This window comes from Clarias gariepinus, chromosome 4, assembly GCF_024256425.1.
Source record: "Clarias gariepinus isolate MV-2021 ecotype Netherlands chromosome 4, CGAR_prim_01v2, whole genome shotgun sequence".
Classification (NCBI taxonomy): domain Eukaryota; kingdom Metazoa; phylum Chordata; class Actinopteri; order Siluriformes; family Clariidae; genus Clarias; species Clarias gariepinus.
The window spans coordinates 2350767-2370186 of record NC_071103.1 but is presented as its reverse complement, the minus strand read 5'-3'; the positions used below and the strand labels follow the sequence as shown (position 1 = coordinate 2370186).

The 19420-nt window shown below is 40.0% G+C and overlaps 1 protein-coding gene across 1 annotated transcript; it reads left to right on the top strand.

Moving 5' to 3' along the window:
* The first annotated feature begins 2124 nt into the window (after positions 1-2124).
* LOC128520403 (lysophosphatidylcholine acyltransferase 1) lies at positions 2125-18307 on the top strand. Its single transcript, XM_053494632.1, has 14 exons — positions 2125-2370; positions 7289-7428; positions 9613-9827; positions 10213-10325; positions 10479-10539; positions 11449-11507; positions 11648-11682; positions 12474-12528; positions 12652-12734; positions 15189-15314; positions 15844-15991; positions 16331-16429; positions 16589-16730; positions 17528-18307. Exons 1-14 carry the CDS (start codon positions 2254-2256, stop codon positions 17686-17688), a joined length of 1554 nt encoding a protein of 517 aa, XP_053350607.1. The 5' UTR covers positions 2125-2253; the 3' UTR covers positions 17689-18307.
* The last annotated feature ends 1113 nt before the right edge of the window (positions 18308-19420 follow it).

Genomic DNA, 19420 nt, shown 5'->3' with positions numbered 1-19420 from the left:
GATTCTCTCTACCTAGAAAATGGTTCTGGCCTTGACTGGTGTTGGCAACTGTTTCTCTGGGGACTTGACAGTTCGATAGTTCATGACTGGAACTTCTTACAAGTCTACCTGGGTCTTCAATAACTACCTGGACTCCATATTAACATCAATTAACATCAGCTATTATAGCTGAACTGCCTCCCACCCTACACACTGTATAAATGCAGATCATTTACTGCTTTCTGTTTCACCCAAATGAGGATGGGTTCCCTGTTGAGTCTGGTTCCTCTCAAGGTTTCTTTCTATTACCATCTCAGGGAGTTTTTCCTTGTCACTGTCGCCCTCGGCTTGCTCACCAGGGACAAACTGACCACTTTGATTCATACAAATTCACATTTCATACAAACTTAAATAATTCTTTTGACTATGTAAAGCTGCTTTGCGGCAATGAAAATTGCTAAAAGCGCTATACAAATAAAATTGAATTGAATTGAATAGCAGGGGGAATGTTATGTTATTGGGCAGATTTTATTGTTTCAGACATAATTTTAATGTTGTTATAGAATGTAAGATTCTTCCTGTTGGGTTTTTAAAGGTCAGAGCCGCCTGTATTTTCTCAGGAGACTCAGATCTTCCACTGTCTGCAGGAGCATGCTGCAGATGTTTTATGACTCAGAGGTTAGCAGTGCCATAGTGTGTTGGGGTGGCAGAGTAAAGACAGCCAATGCTCAACACACTTATTAGCAAAGCTGGCTCTGTCATTGGAGTGGAGCTGAAGTCTCTGGTGGAGGTGTCTGAGAGGAGTATGCTGAAGAAACTTCTTAGGATTCTAAACAATACGTTCCATCTGCTGCACGCCACAATGGTGTCCTCCCGGAGCACATCCAGCCGTAGACTGAGACCACCGAGAAGCACCACAGAGCACCACAGATCCTTCTTTCCTACCTGTGGCCATCAAACGTTATAACCTCTCCCACTTCAGAGTCTGGTTTCGGCTACTCTATTGCTTCTAGTTGCTTTTATCCATCCTATGTCTAGTTTATGGATTTTTTAAAAATATATATTATTACTTCATTGCATGCATTTCTTTCACTCTCTTTGCTCTTGGAGCAGTCTTTGGCACAAGAATCTCCTCCAGGATTAATAAAGTTTTATCTTCTCTTATCATTTGATGGTGTTTTGTAATGTTTTTCATTGCCAATATCAAACAAAAGTCTGCTTCCCTGCATTATCTCATATGAGATTTCACCGATCTCATTGAGCTTAACGTCTGAGTACATATTGCGCCGAAATACAGAGAGGGCAAGCTCCGAGTACAAACTGAATGTCTTTATATTTTGTGCCAAGCTAAAAGTGAAACACAGAAATTCTCCCCATGCCTGTTTAAGAAAGCACGTGTCTCTAATTTGTGTATTATCTTACCTATTTGCTTCTTCTTTATTTATTTTTTAGCGTTTGGCAGCCAGCTTTTAGCCAGTCAAGAATAAAGTTTTACTGCCACCTGCTGAACTAAATCAGTAACCCTGAAAAGTCCAGTTTTGCGAGATCTCGCAAACTGTTTGCAAGATCTCGCAAAACTTGACCCGGGTACCATGTCGCTTTTTTTTCCTTCAGGTTTTATCTAATGATTTATTTTTCATCACATGTCCTGTTGGATAGGGGCTCCGTATGGGCGCTGTACTGTATGTGTGTATATAAACTGTGAATATATCGGTAGAAGGATGCTGAGGTTGGAGCTGCCAGGCAGGAGGTCTAGAGAAAGACCAAAGAGGAGATTTATGGATGCAGTGAGAGAGAAGAGGATGCAGAGGATAGGGTTAGATGGAGGCAGATGATTTCGCTGTGGCGACACCTGATAGGGAACAGCCCAAAGACAAAGAAAAAGAATATAAACAATAAACAACAGCAAAACGAATAATGGCTAAAACGCTCTGAGCTTTATTAAGATGGCGACAGGGCTAAAAGGAAAGTGAGCAAGTCCACAAGGGGGCGTTAAAATCAGCGTCACCGGTGGGGGGAAAAAAAACTTCTGATTTGAGACGCACCCAAGGACGCCTCGTGCGCATGCGTAGTCGAGTTCTCCCGGGCCCGATCCTGCGCGCGCCTCTGTCTCTCTCTCTGTGTGTCTGATAATCCGGCGGGATTTTAGCGACTGTTACGCAGAAGAAACACATGATCGGATTAATATCAGGCTCTCCCTCACCTGGAAGGACGCTGAGATAGATCATCATCACCAGGCGCGGACCTCGTGTGGACTTCAGGCTGTAGGAGGAGATGAGGCTGCCGGACTGCAGGAAGGATGGAGGAGAGGACGGGGAGAAGGAGCTGGCTCTCCCTTTCAGAAACCCGTTCGTGCACGAGCTGAGGTTCACACTGCTCCAGAAGCTCCAGGTGAGCAGAGCAGAGCAGAGCAGAGCAGTGCAGTGCAGTGTGTGTGTGCGTGCGTGCGTGCGTGCGTGTGCGCGCGCGCAGTGAGATGTGATGATGGTGCAGAAGACATAATGCTTTATAACATCTGCCATAACTCAGTGCCTGGTGCACGTGCGCACAGCAGCGCACCATCTCTCTCTCGCTCTCTATTTCATGTGTAGTGTATAAATATATGTTTTATTATCAGAAATGCATCATTTTGCATTAAAAGTAGTCTTCACCTCATTTGGATGGATGCACGTGTTAAACTTCACGTGCATTTGTGTCTCGGTTTGTTTTATTCATGCGTTCATGTTAATGCTTCAGATTTTAGATACGATTTCACGTTAAATGAAATGAACTGCATTGAAGTTAAAACCCCTCGCTGTGAGCAACAGGCATTGTTTTGAGAAGTTAATGCCCCCTCTCTCTCTCTCTCTCTCTCTCTTTAAGGCTTCACGTTTAACGTGTAAATGCATTTAACTGTTTGCGTCGAATATAAAATTCAACCTTTATGACGTCACCGCTCTCTCACATTTCAGCTCACGTTTAAACTAAACAAAGCAACAGGTTTTTAAATCATTATTTAGATTTATTGTGCTTTAGTCTCGATGCTAACTCTCATCAGCATTCCAGTTTAAGCTAAACCCGAGTTAGCCAACGCGCGCGAGCTCTTCCTTTTAGTCCTATTTAAGTAAATATCCGATTTTCCTTTTGTAATTTTTAAAAAGTCTTCTGAATGACTTTCGTCCCTGTAGCTAGTTTTTCTTCCTTTCTGTATAATATTCTGTGAATTTCTCCCCTGTACTTTGTTTTTATTGGTCGCTACCGGTTTGGCTCAGGGCCTTGACTAGCACTCCGCTTTGCTAGCTCTTCAGCGTTTCTCTCACTTTAAGCCCTTTAAGAGGATTTAACAGCTAAATAAATGTTTTCTTCCTACCACATGAGGAACTTAAAGAAACCGGAAACATGGTTTCATTCTGTTTGTTGTTCTGTTTTTAGAGCTTTTTGTGGTTGAGGTTTTTGTTTAAGAAGGCGGGGATGCTGTTAGCATTACACAAATAACTAGCATCTGTGTGGAGGAGAGAGAGAGAGAGGGAAAGGGGGAGAGAGGGATGGAGAGAGAGGTATAAAAAGGGGGAAGAGGGATGGAAAGGGGGGAGAGAGGGATGGAGAGAGATAGAAAGGGGAGAGAGAGACAGGGATGGAGAGAGGGAGTGGGAGACAAAGGGAGGGAGAGAGAGACAGAGGGATGGAGAGATGAAGTAGGAGACAGAGGGAGGGAGACAGGGATGGAGAGAGACCGAAGGATGGGGGAGAGAGAGGAAGAAACTGGGGGATGGAGAGAGACTGGGGGATGGAGAGAGATTTGGGGATGGAAAGGGGAAAGACAGAGAGAGGGAGACTGACGGATGGAGGGAGAGACTGAGGGATGAAGAGAGAGAGAGGAGAGAGAGAGAGACTGAGGGATGGAGAGAGTTACTGAGGGATGGAAAGAGAGAGACTGAGGGATGGAGAGAGAGAGAGAGACTGAGGGATGGAGAGAGAGACTGAGGGATGGAGAGAGAGACTGAGGGATGGAAAGAGAGAGACTGAGGGATGGAGAGAGAGAGACTGAGGGATGGAGAGAGAGAGACTGAGGGATGGAGAGAGAGGGAGATGGAGAGAGAGAGTCTGACGAATGGAAAGATGGAGGGATAGGGAATAGATTGGATAGAAAAAAGGGTAGAGAGATGGCTGGACAGATAGAATTCAGGATGGAAAGATGGCTGGATTGATGGATTTAAGGACGGAGAGATGGGGAATGATTAAATCACGGAGGGATGGCTGGACGGATAGGTTTGAGGACGGAGTGACTGCTGGACGGATAGGTTTTTTGGACGGAGAGACTGCGAACGGATAGGTTTGAGGACAGGGATGGAAAGATTGAAAAATAATAGATTTGAGGACAGAGCAAATAGATTAGAATTAATGGATTTGACGACAGAGTTTAAAGAATGATTAGCATGACAGATTTGGTCTTTTCTTCTCTTTTTTTACCTCACGTTTTATTCTTACCGTCCTTCGTGCCATGTGAAGGTGTGTTCTGTGTGTCGACAGCTTTTCATTCACGTCTGGCATTAAAGCGACACAAAAGGTCGAGGCAGAGACAAAGCCCAGGATCAGCTTTCTAGGAACCTTTAATATTTCAGTCACGGGAAAGAAACGCGAGCTATTCATTAAACAAAGAAAAAAAAAAGATTTCCAGAGCCGCAGGGATGTGTAAATACGAGTTTGAACAAGAAATGAGGATCCAACTGCAAATGCCTGAGTCGGGAGAAATGAGCGGGCCATGTGATGTCTCGATACTTGACGCATCACCGTAAACGTAAAAGTATTTAAAACAATAAAAACTGTAATGTAGATTGTAAAAATTATATGTTTTACTTCTGATTTGATAAAAAAAAAATTCATTTCACAAGAAAATGTGTATTTAATGTGAGAGATTGTGCATTTAATAATACGGCTTTGTACCTGAATACTGAATGTGGTTTGTTCTTAACAGAAGCTTATCACTGAACTAGTGGCGTTATCTCTAAGGTAAACATTGACTTAAGATAGCCGGTGACTTTAACACCACTTTAGTGACCGGCGTCTCGCATAAACCTGTTGTGTGTTTAATGGAGACAAACGTTTACATCGCGCTGCTGCTCAATTCCATGTTATTGTCTAATGCGTTTGTTGCCTTTTATAGTTTTTTTTATTAAATGTTAAATAAAAAATAAAAAATTTTATACTTGTCTTTTAAAAAATACCAATATTGATATCTTTCTTCTATATTCCTTATTTTATTTTATTTTTTATCACCTTTTATGTTTTACATGATTTATTTTTATCTTTGTCATGCTTTTTCTTTTTATACCGTTTCCTCTTTTTGTGTTCTCTTAAATTTCTTTCTATTAGATTCTGGATGTCTTAATTTAGGTCACTAGGTACTAGTTTAATATTTAAAGAAAAAGCCAGTCCCACTCAAGTTCCTCAACACTCAAGGCCTTTCAGTCTGAAAAGACTCCTCACACAATATTTTTATTAGCAGCTTTTTTTCTTATTTGTTTGTTTTTATCTCCTGAACACACACCTTTTATATTATGATGATGTTTCATTAAATTCTTTCTGAGGCTCGTTTGTGAGATTTTTCTGATTTCAAAGCTTGGGGGCGGAGTCTCGGTGTCAGGAGACAGCCAATAGGGGGGTTCCTTTCATTTGTGTCGTGCCTGTGAGTCGGCTGTAATTTATGGTGAGATATGGATGGGGTTTCTGTGAGGGACTTCAGGGGTTTCAGGGCTCGCAAAATTTCAAAATCCCTGGTAGCCGTTCGGGCAGGCACTCTTCAGTTTTTGGTAGCCCAAAATAAATTTAAGTAGCCCAAATTGAAAAAAAAAAAAAAAATTATGTATAATATTGTAAAGGAAACAAAAAAATATCTCAACAAATAGGTAAAATACAAATTACAACAACTTTAGTTTAAACAAATTTAAACCATCAACTCAAATATTTGGTTCTAATTAAACAGAAATTTCTATGAACTTGTAAGAACTGTGTAGAACATGAATCAGTCTGTGGCAGATTCTAAATCTGAAATTTCCACTGAAGTCACAGATGAGTAAATGCCACTCGACGTTGCTTTTTGAAGTTTGCTAAGACTGCTAAATTTTGCCAATGGTGGTTCACTCTTTGCAACATAGTACGCTGTTCTAAACTGCTTTTTCAGGACTTTATTGTGCTTGGTTTATTTTTTGTATGTTTTTTGCTATTGGTGTTTGTTCTGGGAAAGATGCTGCAGACTGAGCGCCAGTGCATGTCTTGTAATGCAGAGATTTCTCATGGGTTCTGATGGGGTCTTTCCTAAAATTATTGATCCCAGTAACAAAGGAGTCAGAAATTTGAGGGTAACTCACGACACACCCGGCAGAACATTGTTATTTAGCTTGTCATATTCCAGCCACAAAAATTCTTTTGTCCATGAAACTAAAAAGCTGTGCCTTCTTTTTGCCTCATGTCTGATTTGTCATAACTTTTCCGCTTTGTGGTAGGCTTTTCTTTGGCTGTCCCTTCTTCACCCTGACCAGCCTTATTTGGCTCAGCAGAAATAAAATACCCGCGTAAATTTTTACACATGCAACATTTTTAAGTTTTCTGCGCAATCATTTTCTATAATATGTTTAAGCTTGTGGTGGGGGATTTCAGTTGTCACCTTTAAATAGTAAGCTAATGAGTGATAAGACGATGTCAGAGGAATTGGTGAGAAACGAATCCGTCACTGACCAATGAGCACTGCCGCTCTCTATAACCAGTTCGCGCGTGTTCGAAAGGGTTTAAAAGGGCGTGGCCTTCATTTGACTGTAAAAGCAGCTTCAACAGAAAAAGTCATTTGACTTTGATGTCCTATGAATGAAGCTCTTCAGGGCGTGTTGTCTGTTGTTGGACGTCCTCACCGTCTAAAAGTATAGAACGTCCACACGCAGTTGCACGTTTGTAGCCAAATCTGTCACCTGCTCTGGCCTTAAGTCATGTATAATTAATTTTACGACAGCGCGCACACAGTTTCTCATACTGCTCTAACAATTTCAGTTTCCTGCCATTCAGGAAGATGTACAGTAGCTGTGCGCCAGATGTGCAGGCTGATGTTAGCAGCTGCTCGTGTTTTACTAAAGCAGCCCCAGACACCCCCCCCCCCCCCCCATGCCTCACGAGCTCCTTCGTCTTTGTCTCTGCTTCGTGCACCTGAATTACATCTAACACCACTAGGTCTTTGCAGACGACTTAATGAGCACAAATGTTCAGTAATGAGTAATGAGATAAGATATGATGTAACAGTGTGTGTGTGTGTGTGTGTGTGTGTGTGTGTGTGTACACACAGCTGGGCGTGATGACGTTGACCCTGTTCCCCGTGCGCCTCTTCTTCGCTGCGTTCATGATGCTGTTGGCGTGGCCCTTCGCCTTCATCGCCACCGTAGGACGCAGCGAGACCTGCGTGGAGCATCAGTGCTTCTGGAGAAGGTAAAAAAAAACACACACACACACACACCTGGTGACATCATAACCTAAACATCTAAGATATCGACTTCATACTCATCGTACTGGATGTCAACATCTGACACAGCTGTAATGGCTGTAATTTCTTCTTGGTTGTTCTCTTGAGTTCTCTCTGCTCTCGCTCATTTACAGCTAACACACCTGTTCTGATCTTAATGTTTCTGTTTACTTATTTTCCTATTTATTAATTTGTTTATGAATATGTACTTTGGTTGTGCGACTATTAGAATTTGTTAATTTTAAAGTATTCATTTTAAAGCTTCTATCAGGGACACGTGAACACAGCATGCGGTCAGCAGGATCAGATGATCTTCAGAGGAGATAACGCAGGTTGCGGGCGAGTCCGTGGCTGATGAATATTTTTGACAGTCTGACTAATTATTAATTAATGTAAAGAAAAAAAAGATTTTAAGATTTTTATTTCCCCCTTTCTGTCACACTTTTTGTGAACACACACACACACACACGAAGATAAAGCCAAAAAACATGTATACACACTTTAGGAAAATAAAAACTTATACAAATATTTTAATATAACGTTTACTCCTACGTGTTAAATGTACGTCATACCTTTTTACTTTTCCTGCAGTGTGTAGACATTTTTTTGGCTGACTGTGTATAAACATCCCACAGATTTATTATTACAGGCTTGTTTTTTTCCCCACTACATTATATCTCAAAAATGCCTGTTTATCATCATAAATCTGGAACAATAGATTTATTCTACCACATCCTCCCTCTTCCGAGAGAGGCTCAACCATCCCATTTATCAATCCAGTGCTATGTAAGCAGTATCGCACTCGAGGCCGTGATGTTGTACTTAATATCAGCCCGTGAACCGAAAATCTCACCGCCGTGCTGATATTCAGTACTAACAGCACGACCTTGAGTGTGATATTGCTTTTACACAACAGATCCACAAACACCATTTATCAACAGCAGAATATATATATATATATATTTTTAGTTATTTATTTTTTAAGTTGAACTACGTATCCTTCCGTGCCTGGCAGAACTAAATGCTGGAGCTGAAAGTGCTTCTGTGACTGGGTGTGAATGTGGGTTTAGTCAGACAGCTGCTCTCTCCTCAGTACTGCGGACCGTACAGACCTACTCTCACCCACGCTGAGACACACAGTTACTGTTATTTACCACTGGACAACACCTGGGACACGCCCACTCATACATACATATAGTTACTGTGCTGTTACTGTCTATTATTAGCACTTGTGGAACTCGTCCAATCAGATTACTCGGTCGGAACTAAGTGTTCTTTAGTGAAGCATGTTGTGTTTTTTTGCGGCTGAGCGGGTGTGTGCGGTTTGTTCATATTAGGGTGCGTCGGGATCGCTCTTTTTATCAGGTCTTAATGTAATTGTAATTAACTGGAGAAAAACGTCTCGGCTCTTTACTGTGGTTGCGGGAGTGTCCATGTAAGTGTCGGCCTCGGCTTGTACGTGGCGATGATGGTTCATATCCACCAAGATGTAGTCCATGTGGTTCGTCTTCATCTTTCCACCGTTGTCTCCTCTGCTTGAGAATCTCCTAAGGCTCTTAAAAGTCGTCTTCACTACTCCTAAGGGTGTCTCATCTTTTAGAACATTAAGACACTTTATAAATAAATTGTATGTTTTCTCAGATCTACACCTTAATTTTAAGGAGAATTCCTGGCAAATGGTCTCAGTTCTACAAGTTTTCTTAGAATTTTGTCACTAGGAGAATCTCCTCATCCTGAGACGTTTTTATGAATACGGTCCTGAGAGTGTGGTGTTTGTGAAGACCTGGGGACATGGACAGGGAGCTGAGCATGCCCAGAGTCATTCGCCTAAATGAAGTTGTAATGCAGCTGGACTTCTTGACACACGTTGTCACTTCCTCCCTTTGTTCTAAGAGTGGTTTAGAAGTGTGTGTGTGTGTGTGTGTGTGTGTGTGTGTGTGTGTGTGTGTGTGTGTGTGGTTTTGAAAGCTGTTGAGCTGCTGAACTTGCACTGAATTTGCAATTAGTGCATGTACACACACGGCGAGTTCCTCATGTATCTAAAATAAGAGCGTTGTGAATATTGTCGGGCAATGTAACGCGCACACACACACGCGCACACACACACACACACTTGTAACATAGTTTTTCGTCCTCCTGTGTGTCCTCAGGGTGGTGGACGTCGTCCTGCGCTTTCTCATGCGGGCCATGTGGTTCGCAGGCGGCTTCCACTGGATCAGGGTCAAAGGTCATCGCGCTTTGCCCGCCCAGGCGCCCATCCTCACCCTCGCCCCACACTCGTCCTACTTCGACGCCATGCCTGTTACCATGACGATGGCCTCCATAGTCATGAAGGCAGAGAGCAAGGACATACCCCTGTGGGGAAGTGAGTATACACACACACACACACACACACACACACACACACACACACACACACACACACACACACAGAGTTGCAGTGAGAAGCGTGTCGAACTTCTCACTTCCCTGTAACCTGATGTAGATATGAGGAGACTCCAGGGCAAAGATTTAACCACAGACACTTGGCTACTGTCACGGTCTTGGTTGCCATGGTTACACTATACATATTTCAAAACGTTTATTAACTGTTATAAATGAATCATTAAGACAATTAAAATCTTCATGCACTTTTAGTTTAACGAGAGCGGCGGATGTAGAGATTTCTAGTCAACTTTGATGTCTCAGAAGTTAGAAAAGCTGTGTGTGCTGTCTTGATATTTATTTCTTTTATTTTTTGTCCTCTTCAGCTCTGACTCAGTACATCCGGCCCGTGTTCGTGTCGAGATCGGATCAGGACTCGCGCCGGAAAACTGTAGAGGAGATCAAACGCAGGGCTCATTCTAAAGGGGCGTGGCCTCAGGTAGAGTGGCGGCGCTTTTAAAGCATTAATTGTCCTTTCACATACAGGCAAAATACTGTTACGTGCTAAGTGTTTTTTTTTTTTTTCTTTAAGATTGATTGATTTATTTATTTTTTGACCTTGTTAAAATTATAATCCTTTTTTTTTTCACAGATAATGATCTTTCCTGAGGGCACATGCACCAACAGGTCCTGCCTGATCACATTTAAACCAGGTGTGTGTGCATGTGTTTGCATTTTAGTTCACATACAACACGTACACACACACACTTCCTTCTTTCTTTAACAGTAGACTCTCAGACGAACGACTTTCATAGCAAACCACAAACACAGTTTGCTTATAGATGCACTTGTAGATACTTATAGATAGTGTTCAGATAAATACGGTTGCGTCGTGGTGAAACCTGCCAAAAACAAGACATGGACGCCTCCACCACCACCGCAAGACAAATACGATTCAAATACGTTACGGAAGCAAAGGAATCTGTTTGAGGTGGAGGAGGTGTGAAGAGGCAGGCCGTAGCTCGATGTTTAAGATGTTAAACGACTGATTGGAAGGTCACGGGTTTAAACTCCAGCACCACCACGCCTGGCTCTGTTGCGCCCTTAAGCGAGACCCTTAACCATCACCTGCTCAGGCGTATAACGAGATAAAGGTAAGTCGCTTTGGATGTGGGGCGTCTCCCAGGTACTGGATTACCGCAGATATCAATATTTGACCCTGATCTAATCACCAGATTAATTTCTCAGCTGGGTCCAATCATGATTCCTTACTAATCCCACACCAACGTTCAGTTTTGCTCACGATACTGATCATGTGATGTTGGATGTACAGAGGGACCCCCCCCCCTATTTAAGAGTTGCAGTGTTGGAGTGTGCAAACAAAGCAAGCGAGCTAACTTATAACTGCAAGTAAATTAATTAGTAGCTAAAAGTCTAGATTGTGTAAATTGTTAGCTAGCTAGCTATCATTACTATGTCAAGTAGATCATTAAATATAGTGTTACGAATAAAAAAATTATTTGCTACACTTAGTTACACTAAGAGCTGTGTAGTACAGTTGGACATTTTTGAATGTTTTTAGTAATATTTGTTATTGTTTTTGTTTTTCATTTCTTTCACAGGTGCTTTTATCCCAGCAGTGCCTGTACAGCCAGTTGTTATTCGCTATCCCAATCAGCTGGTAATAATTTCTATTTTTTATTTAATTAAGATTTTTTTATTTTTTTTTATTACATACAAATCATCTCCTGGGGAGGATTCAGTTAATTTTTGTTACATTTTATATACTGTAATTAATTACTTATTACCTTTTTTTTCCAGGATACAATCACTTGGACATGGCAAGGTCCCGGAGCGTAAGTACTGACTTTTTATATCTACTCTCTCTGTGTGTGTGTGTGTGTGTTTGTGTGTGTGTGTGTGTGTGTGTGTGTGTGTAGTGGAAAGTTGGATTACTAATCCTTCTAATTTGTTCCAGAAGTGTGCTTGTATATCAAAACACCCATATATCAAAGCGAATTTCTCCAATAAGAAATAATGGAAACTCCAACAATTCATTCCACAACCTAAAAAATATTCATATAAAAGTAATTCATACAAAATATAAAGTAAAAATAAAAAAAAAAAACCCTGCATGTTACGTTTAAAAAGAATCGTGGCTGTAGTGATTGAGACCAGAGAGAGGAGAGGAGGAAGGTGAGGAAGGGGGCACACACCAGTTTGTGTTTGTGTGCAAATTGGTGTGAGGTGCATGAATGACATAATAAAAGATGCTTTACGCTCACGCGCGGTCACAGTGTTATAAACAGTACATGCGCACACATATGTTGACTGTACGAGAGGCACGTGCGCACTGAGCATGGGAGACGATTACCCACAATTCCGAAGCGGGTGAGAGAGAATAACCATTGTCCCAGTTGTGATCACATGACTCTTGGTGTCAAAACAAGAAGCGCACGTGTGCCACATGATACTCGATGATGCTTGGTACTCGTATATCGAGGCTTATTGCAAACCGGGTGATTTGCAATCCGAGGTTCCACTTCATGTGTGTATGTATATAAATATACATGTGTTGCGTGGCTACATTTATTCACACATTGTGCTCTTGATATTCGCTTAATAATAATAATATTTTGCATCTCAGGTTTAAGATCCTGTGGCTCACCCTGTGCCAGCTTCATAATGATTTTGAGATTGAGGTAAGCGAACGCACGCACACGCACGCACACGCACGCACACAAAACCAATACTAATACCATGCAGTTCAAGTATGTTAGATTTTTGAGCGTGTGAACATTGTGTTGTTGTGGCTGTTGTTTCAGTTCCTCCCCATATACACCCCCAGCACGGAGGAGACGAGGAACCCTCAGCTCTTTGCTCAGAATGTGCGCCGCATTATGGCCAAGTAAGACCTCGTCTTTGTGTGTGTGAGAGAGAGAGAGAGAAATACAGTTTCCCTAAACATAGTCATATATCCTCACATGATTGTGTGTGTGTGTGTGCGCGCGTACAGTCAGGGTCTTCTAAGTATTGTTAGAATCATAAACTCTCTTCCCATCTCAGTGTGTGTGTGTGTGTGTGAGAGGTCAAGTGTGTTTTGTGTACTTGGAAAGGAAGCGTGCACGACCGTGTTCCTGTATGCGTGTCTAGCAAGCTTGCTGGACATGATCTGGCAACCCGTGTAGGAATCTGGCGCAGGGCAGCGGGAAAGACGGATAGAACACAAACGCACATTAAGATCTGTTCACTCTCGTCTCTCTCTCTCGTCTCTCTCTCTTGTCTCTCTCTCTTTCTCAAAGTGAAACCACACCTACATCAAGTCTTCTGTCCTAAATATGTAAAGTTTTTCGCTTTAAAAATTCAGTTTGTGGTGTGTGTGTGTGTCTGTGGGTGTGGGTGTGTGTGTGTGTGTGTATGAACCCATCTGAGGGGAATGCTTTCATTTCCCATGGTTGTGTCTTATTTCCTCTTTACCTCAGCCCTAAGGTCTGCATGTTAGCCAGATTAAACATTAGCATCAGCAATTATTCTGTCTCCAGGTTTTCTAGGTGTCCAGAGTTTTTACACTTGTGACCGACTTTGTGTGGTTTTTGTTGTTGTTGTTATTTTTTTCCCCTTTAAGTTCAGTTAGCATGTGATGCTAAGTAAATTTTCAGTCACACAGAGCATTTTCTAATAATTTTACTTAAACATCTAAGGTAAATGACTGAGAGATGGTCTCATTTTAAGTCTCACTGTGGTTTCATATCAACTGTATATATAAGACCTCATTAGTTAAAATGTTAGCTTGAGCGATTAGCTAGTTTGCACTATTAGCTAGGTTGCACTATTAGCTAGGTTGCCTACACATCTGAGGTAAATGTTGGTGTTCTTTGACATGTTGTCTCATTTCCAGTCTCCTCGTGACTTAATATCAACAGTATACAATACATTAACAGCAAAATGTTAGCCTTGGCGATTAGCTAGTTTAGCATTGTCTCCAGGTCTTCCAGGTGCCTAACAACAGGGTTTTCACCCTTGTGACTAGGATTATTATGATTTTTCTTTATATTTCATCATTTTCTCATAATGTCTTTAAACCCATAATTCATTAAAGTTCATTTAGTCGGTCGCGCCTTTAGTATGAAATTTAGTATATTTTCAGTTATACTGAGCTTTTTCCTATTAATGTTTATCAATATATAACATTTTATTATAGAAGTATTTCTATTGTTATTATACAATTTTTTTTCTCCCTGAAGTGTGTGTACTTTTTTATTTTTTATTTTTTGCTGACTGTATATAAGACCTAAATCCCTAACCCTGGAGTCAGTCATTAGCTAGGTTGTCCTTTTTGTCCTTTTGCAACACCGTCCTCACAATACCAAAAAGAAGACATGAAGGTTGCCAGCGGATACAAATTGTCATATTTTAGCAATTTACTGTCGAATCTGGGAATTAACCCTGTTTTTGTTTGTAATAAAAACCCCAAAACAATACGTGTTTCCATCTATGGGACATGATGTTTGGTTAGCAGTCATGCTAAGTGGCTTTTTTTTTTTTAACAATTTCCTCATAAATCTGAGGTAATTTTTTTTTTTACTAACTTTACTATTTATTGAGGTAAATTTTACTGATATTACCAATTTCCAACACTAAAATCATATTTTTTGCATATAAACACAATCAATCAAAACATTTAGAAAAGACATGTGAATGAAGAAAAATATGAAGTAAATAGACATTAAACCTCACTTAACATTAATTTATGATACCTTCTGTCACCGGCTGTTTTAACAACTAAACTTGACTAAGTGCAAGATTTCTTGTCTAAATCTTGCAAAAAAAACACAAAAATATATATAAACTCACTTCGCTTGGTTTTCCTCTGGCACAGAAAAGTTTTGAACATCTCCTGGATGTACGCGCAACTTAGCCAGCGTTCGGTTCTGCGCGGTTTGTTCACTCGTATGCTGAAATTGGTTTCCATGCCCAGGCAAATTTCTTGCTAAATTTTTATTGTTAAGGCGAAAATTCTTAAGGCGGGGGCGTTTATACGCCGAGGTACCACCGTTTATCTAAATGTAAGCTAACTCTGTTCTCATTGTAGTTGTTTTAAATGTTTTCTTAGTAATTAATCAACAAATGTTGAAGGTCTGGATGGTTTCATGTTCTTTCTGGGTTTTTCTATTTTATTTTAACATCATTTTGCTTTTATGTGGTTAGATTTGATAGCTAGCAAAATAATAATCTCTAGTCAGTAACCTAACATTAGTGCTCTTTCAGCATTTTTAACACCTTTCTCTCTCTCTCTCTCTCTCTCTCTCTTTCTCTGTGTGTGTGTGTGTGTGTGTGTGTGTGTGTGTGTGTGTGTGTGTAGGGCGCTGCAGGTCCCTGTGACTGATTACTCATTTGAGGATTGTCAGTTGGCCATGGCGGAGGGACAGCTTAGACTGCCAGTGGACACGAGTCTGCTAGAGTTCGCCCGACTTGTCCGCAGACTGGGGTGAGACACACACCCTTACACACTCTCTCTCTCTCACACACACACACGCACACACATACGGTCACGCCACTGACTCATAACTTCTCTTACTAGTTTGTTTGGGAAAGAAAACACTTAGTGTTGTGGAAGTGTGTCGATGAGTGGTGTGATGAAGCAGAGTTAATTTTACATTCCTGAAGTTGATTATTTTCCCGTAATGGCACACCCTGGAATCTTCTAGTCCCTCCATCCTGCCCTTTTGTTTTACAGAAACCCTAAATCATAAACTTACGTCAGTCTTTATACTCTTACAAATTGCTGACACTGGAGACTCCTTCCTTGGTTGTTACATAAGCATTTCAGTATGTGTGAGTTGAATAATCTGTCTAATCCACTAGGCGTGATACTATACAGTTGTTGCTATAGAAACGATAACATGAATCATAACAAGCCAGAGTAACATGAACCTGTAATGTCTAGAATTAAAGGGTAGAATTTATGTATGTTGTACATTATTTTCTCATGTGTGTGTGTGTGTGTGTTCGTTCAGGCTGAAGCGGGAGAAGAGTGAGATTGAGCATTACAGTAGGAGAGCGTGGGAGCTGCAGGGAATAAAGCAGAACGCTGAGCAGTTCGCTCGCTTCCTGGAGCAGCCGCTGTCCAATGTGCTGCGCGACATGTTCGCCCTGTTCGACGAGGTGAGTACCTCGGTTATTATCATTAAGTCCTTTTCTTATGCACTTAGTCATCGGGGTGTGATAATAGGCTTTGTGTAAATGACTTTACATTCGTCTGATGTCCCTTGGCAAACAGAGATCTAATTCGAATCTCTTTGAGATTAAACTGTGTGTAAATGTTTTTAAAAACGAATCATTTTCTAAAAATAAATTCTGCAGATTTTTATGGGTGCTCCTGGGTTATGTATTTTTGTTATTGATAACAATGGTGTATTTTGGTGTGCTTTCTGCATTGTTTAGCCTTTTTTTTTTTTTTTTTTTTTTTGTCTTTCTTTTTAAAATCACGCTCATGTCTCGCAGCACGACGAGGGTTTGATGGACGTGCGCGAGTTTGTCATCGCCTTCTCCGTAGTGTGCAGACCCGCCAAAACGCTGGAGACCATCGAGCTCGCCTTCATGGTGCGTGTGCATTTGTGGGTGTGCAGGAGGGTCTTGTTTTGACGCTCGCCAGGTTTCTCAATATTACAGTTTGGGCCGGACAAGCCACGCCCACTAGAAATCGAACGCGTTAAGATCATATTTGAGACGGTGTTTCCCCCTTGTTCTTTCCGGGCTCAGATGTACGAGGAGGAGGAGGAGGAAGGAGTAACAGAGGAAGAGCTGGAGTGTATCCTGCACACGGCCCTGGGAGTGACGGAGCTCAAAGTGTCTCGACTCTTCCGCGCCATCGATGTGGCAAACAGCGGAAGAGTGACGTTTGGTAAGAAAAACAGGAAGCCTTAGAAACAGCTGTGACACGTGTAGGGTTCACAGGGGTGACGCTTTGTATGTTAGCGCCAAATCACAGTAGGCGGAGATAAAATGTACTGATTGGTAAGTTAGTACAGATAGGTGTCCATCTACTAGATCGTGTGCTAATCAGCTAGAAAGTAGTAAATTTGCATCAGCAAAACTACTTTAGAAAGAAAAAAATGGCCCAGAAATGATTAAACTTGTGATTTTGGTAGTTAGGAACACAGCGGTAACTATTATGAAAGCCTTTTATGAACCTTTTATAATGTCCTCAGTATAAATATAACTATAATATTTTGTTCAGGTTGTATTAAAATAACTTTTATGTCATATTTAATGAACATGGGACCAATAAAATAGTTTTGAGCAGTTAGAATTATGTAAAAAAAGTTACATATAAACTGATCCAGCTATAGTGACTAGATACCCAGTCTCGTAACTATTATTAAAAACTTTTGTTGAACCTTCAATGCTGTTTGAAATTTTTTACATTTCCAGTATAAATTAAGCTGTAAAATTTCAAGTTGTAGTTAATTTTTATTGTTTTATTTATTGATTTACTTTTTTTTAATCAGTTTTGAGGATGGGACGAATAAAATGATTTGGAGTAGTGATAGTTATGTAAATAAAATTGTACACACTAAATGAAATTATATTCTTATATTGAAGTGTGTATATAAAACAATATTAAAGTTTTTCATCTTTTTTAAATTGTTTAAATTTAATTACCATTTTTTTCCTTCTTTCATTCAAACTTTGTGACAGAGATGTTCAGGAGTTTTGCAGAGCAACAGCCCGATTTCGCAGAGGAGTTCCTGTACGCGGAGAACACGGGCTTCTTCAGCAACTTCCTGTCGTTTGGCGTCGTCTCCAACGGCTTCTGCGCCGACTTCTCCCCCAGCGAGCGTCAGAAGAAGGTCAATTGAAGAACGTCGGGTCCTGGATGAAGAGTCGAAAATGAGCCAGTGCGTGAAAACAAAGTTTACTCATGACGCTCATATTCTTTTATTACTAATTTTTCCATGTTTCTTTCCTATGTTTCTCCTCTTTTTTGCATATCCAACAACCAATGAAAAGGAGGAGGCAGGATTTCTTTCCATAAGATCTAAATTATGTTTGAATTCCAGAAAACTGAGATTTGTGACACATTCAGGTTTTAGACAGTAGCTAGCTTAAGTCATGTTGCCTAATTTTTTTTTCTATTAAAGATGTTTTTGATGTTAGTCATCAATCACAGTTATGTATCATTGTCATATATGTAATTTTTTTTTTTTCAAGAACTTGTGTAGCTAGCATTTCAAGCACCGAATCAAAATCTTTTTGCAGTGAGAAGAGCTTGTTTTTTTTTATTAATCTTCACTCTTCACTCTTCCATGAGCATCTCGTTTCTCTTTTTCACATTTCTGAGAGCCGATCGATGCTGGTTTCCGCATCACAATTTACTTGAAATCTGAGCACTTGTTTAGTTTTCATGTTTGAAATGCTGGAACTGAAAATAGAACAAAGTCCAAATCAGACTTTATATATTAAAAAACAAACTGTAGATGCCTTTCATTAGTGTGCATGAGTTTGATGCTTGCTATCACAGTATTATAATTATTATCCTTATTGTTGTTATTTTTATACTCTCGGATCTGAAAGCACCGGTGACCAAAATCTGATTTTTATCAGATCTGAGGTGCCGAACGATTCGACTCGTCTGATTTCACCTAAAGCCTGTCTTAGCCTTTCTTTTTTATTTTTATTATTATTATTTTTTTTTATTATTTTTAATTTTTTTTTTTTTTGAAGCTCAGGGTTTTGGTCAAAGGTTAAAATTTGCGGTCATGTCTCTTGCACATTGGTAGTTTGGGAACAAAAAAATAATAATTCGATACAAACTTGTGCCAATATTAGTTTTGTATCACAATAATGTCCATTATTATCCTTATTTCTTTTCTGTTGGACTAAAAACAGGTGCACAGTCTGACACTTGCTTATTCCTCATTCGAGTACACAGTAATGACAATCTTAACGAGTGTCTAGTCATCTTTCTGTAATTTAAGATTAATTGTAAATAACCTGCAACCATGAGAGAGAAAAGAATCGACAAACACCAAAAAAAGTATTTTTTTAGTTAGTGGTGAAATAGGTAAAATTTACATACTTTAGTTTTTTTATAGTATTCTTATCATTATCGATCTTACTATTCTAAATTTAAATCTTACAGTTAAAAACTTACTTTTATTAAATTTCTATATGATTCAGTAATTTTTGTTTGTTTAAAAAGTGCTCAGTTAGCTAACTAATGCTAACCTGCAAAATCCATGATCCATTTATTTGTTTAAATTTTAAAATTACATAGCTTTTGTGTTTACCACCAGAACAGAACAACTATTGGCAAATAAAAGTGTAACATATTAAAAATATTGCAATATTTGGTATATTTCTTGCTTATGGTTATATTACAATTGAATGTAAACTGAGAAACGTATACATTTTATTCAATCAGAACATATACTTATAGCAAGGTTGTTGTTTTTTGCCAGAGTAAATTATAATTATATAATTATAATAAATAAATAAAGCTGCTTTGAGACAGTGACCATTGTTAAAAGCTCTATATCATAAAATAATAAATTAAATTGTATTTATTTGCTAGGTCAAGATGTTGGCAGC

Coding starts and splice junctions, on each gene's coding strand:
- LOC128520403 (XM_053494632.1), top strand. CDS start 2,254: ATGAGGCTGCCGGACTGCAGGAAGGATGGAGGAGAGGACGGGGAGAAG. Junction 12,735..15,188: donor GTGCGCCGCATTATGGCCAA/GTAAGACCTCGT, acceptor GTGTGTGTGTAG/GGCGCTGCAGGTCCCTGTGA. Junction 16,731..17,527: donor CAGCGGAAGAGTGACGTTTG/GTAAGAAAAACA, acceptor ACTTTGTGACAG/AGATGTTCAGGAGTTTTGCA.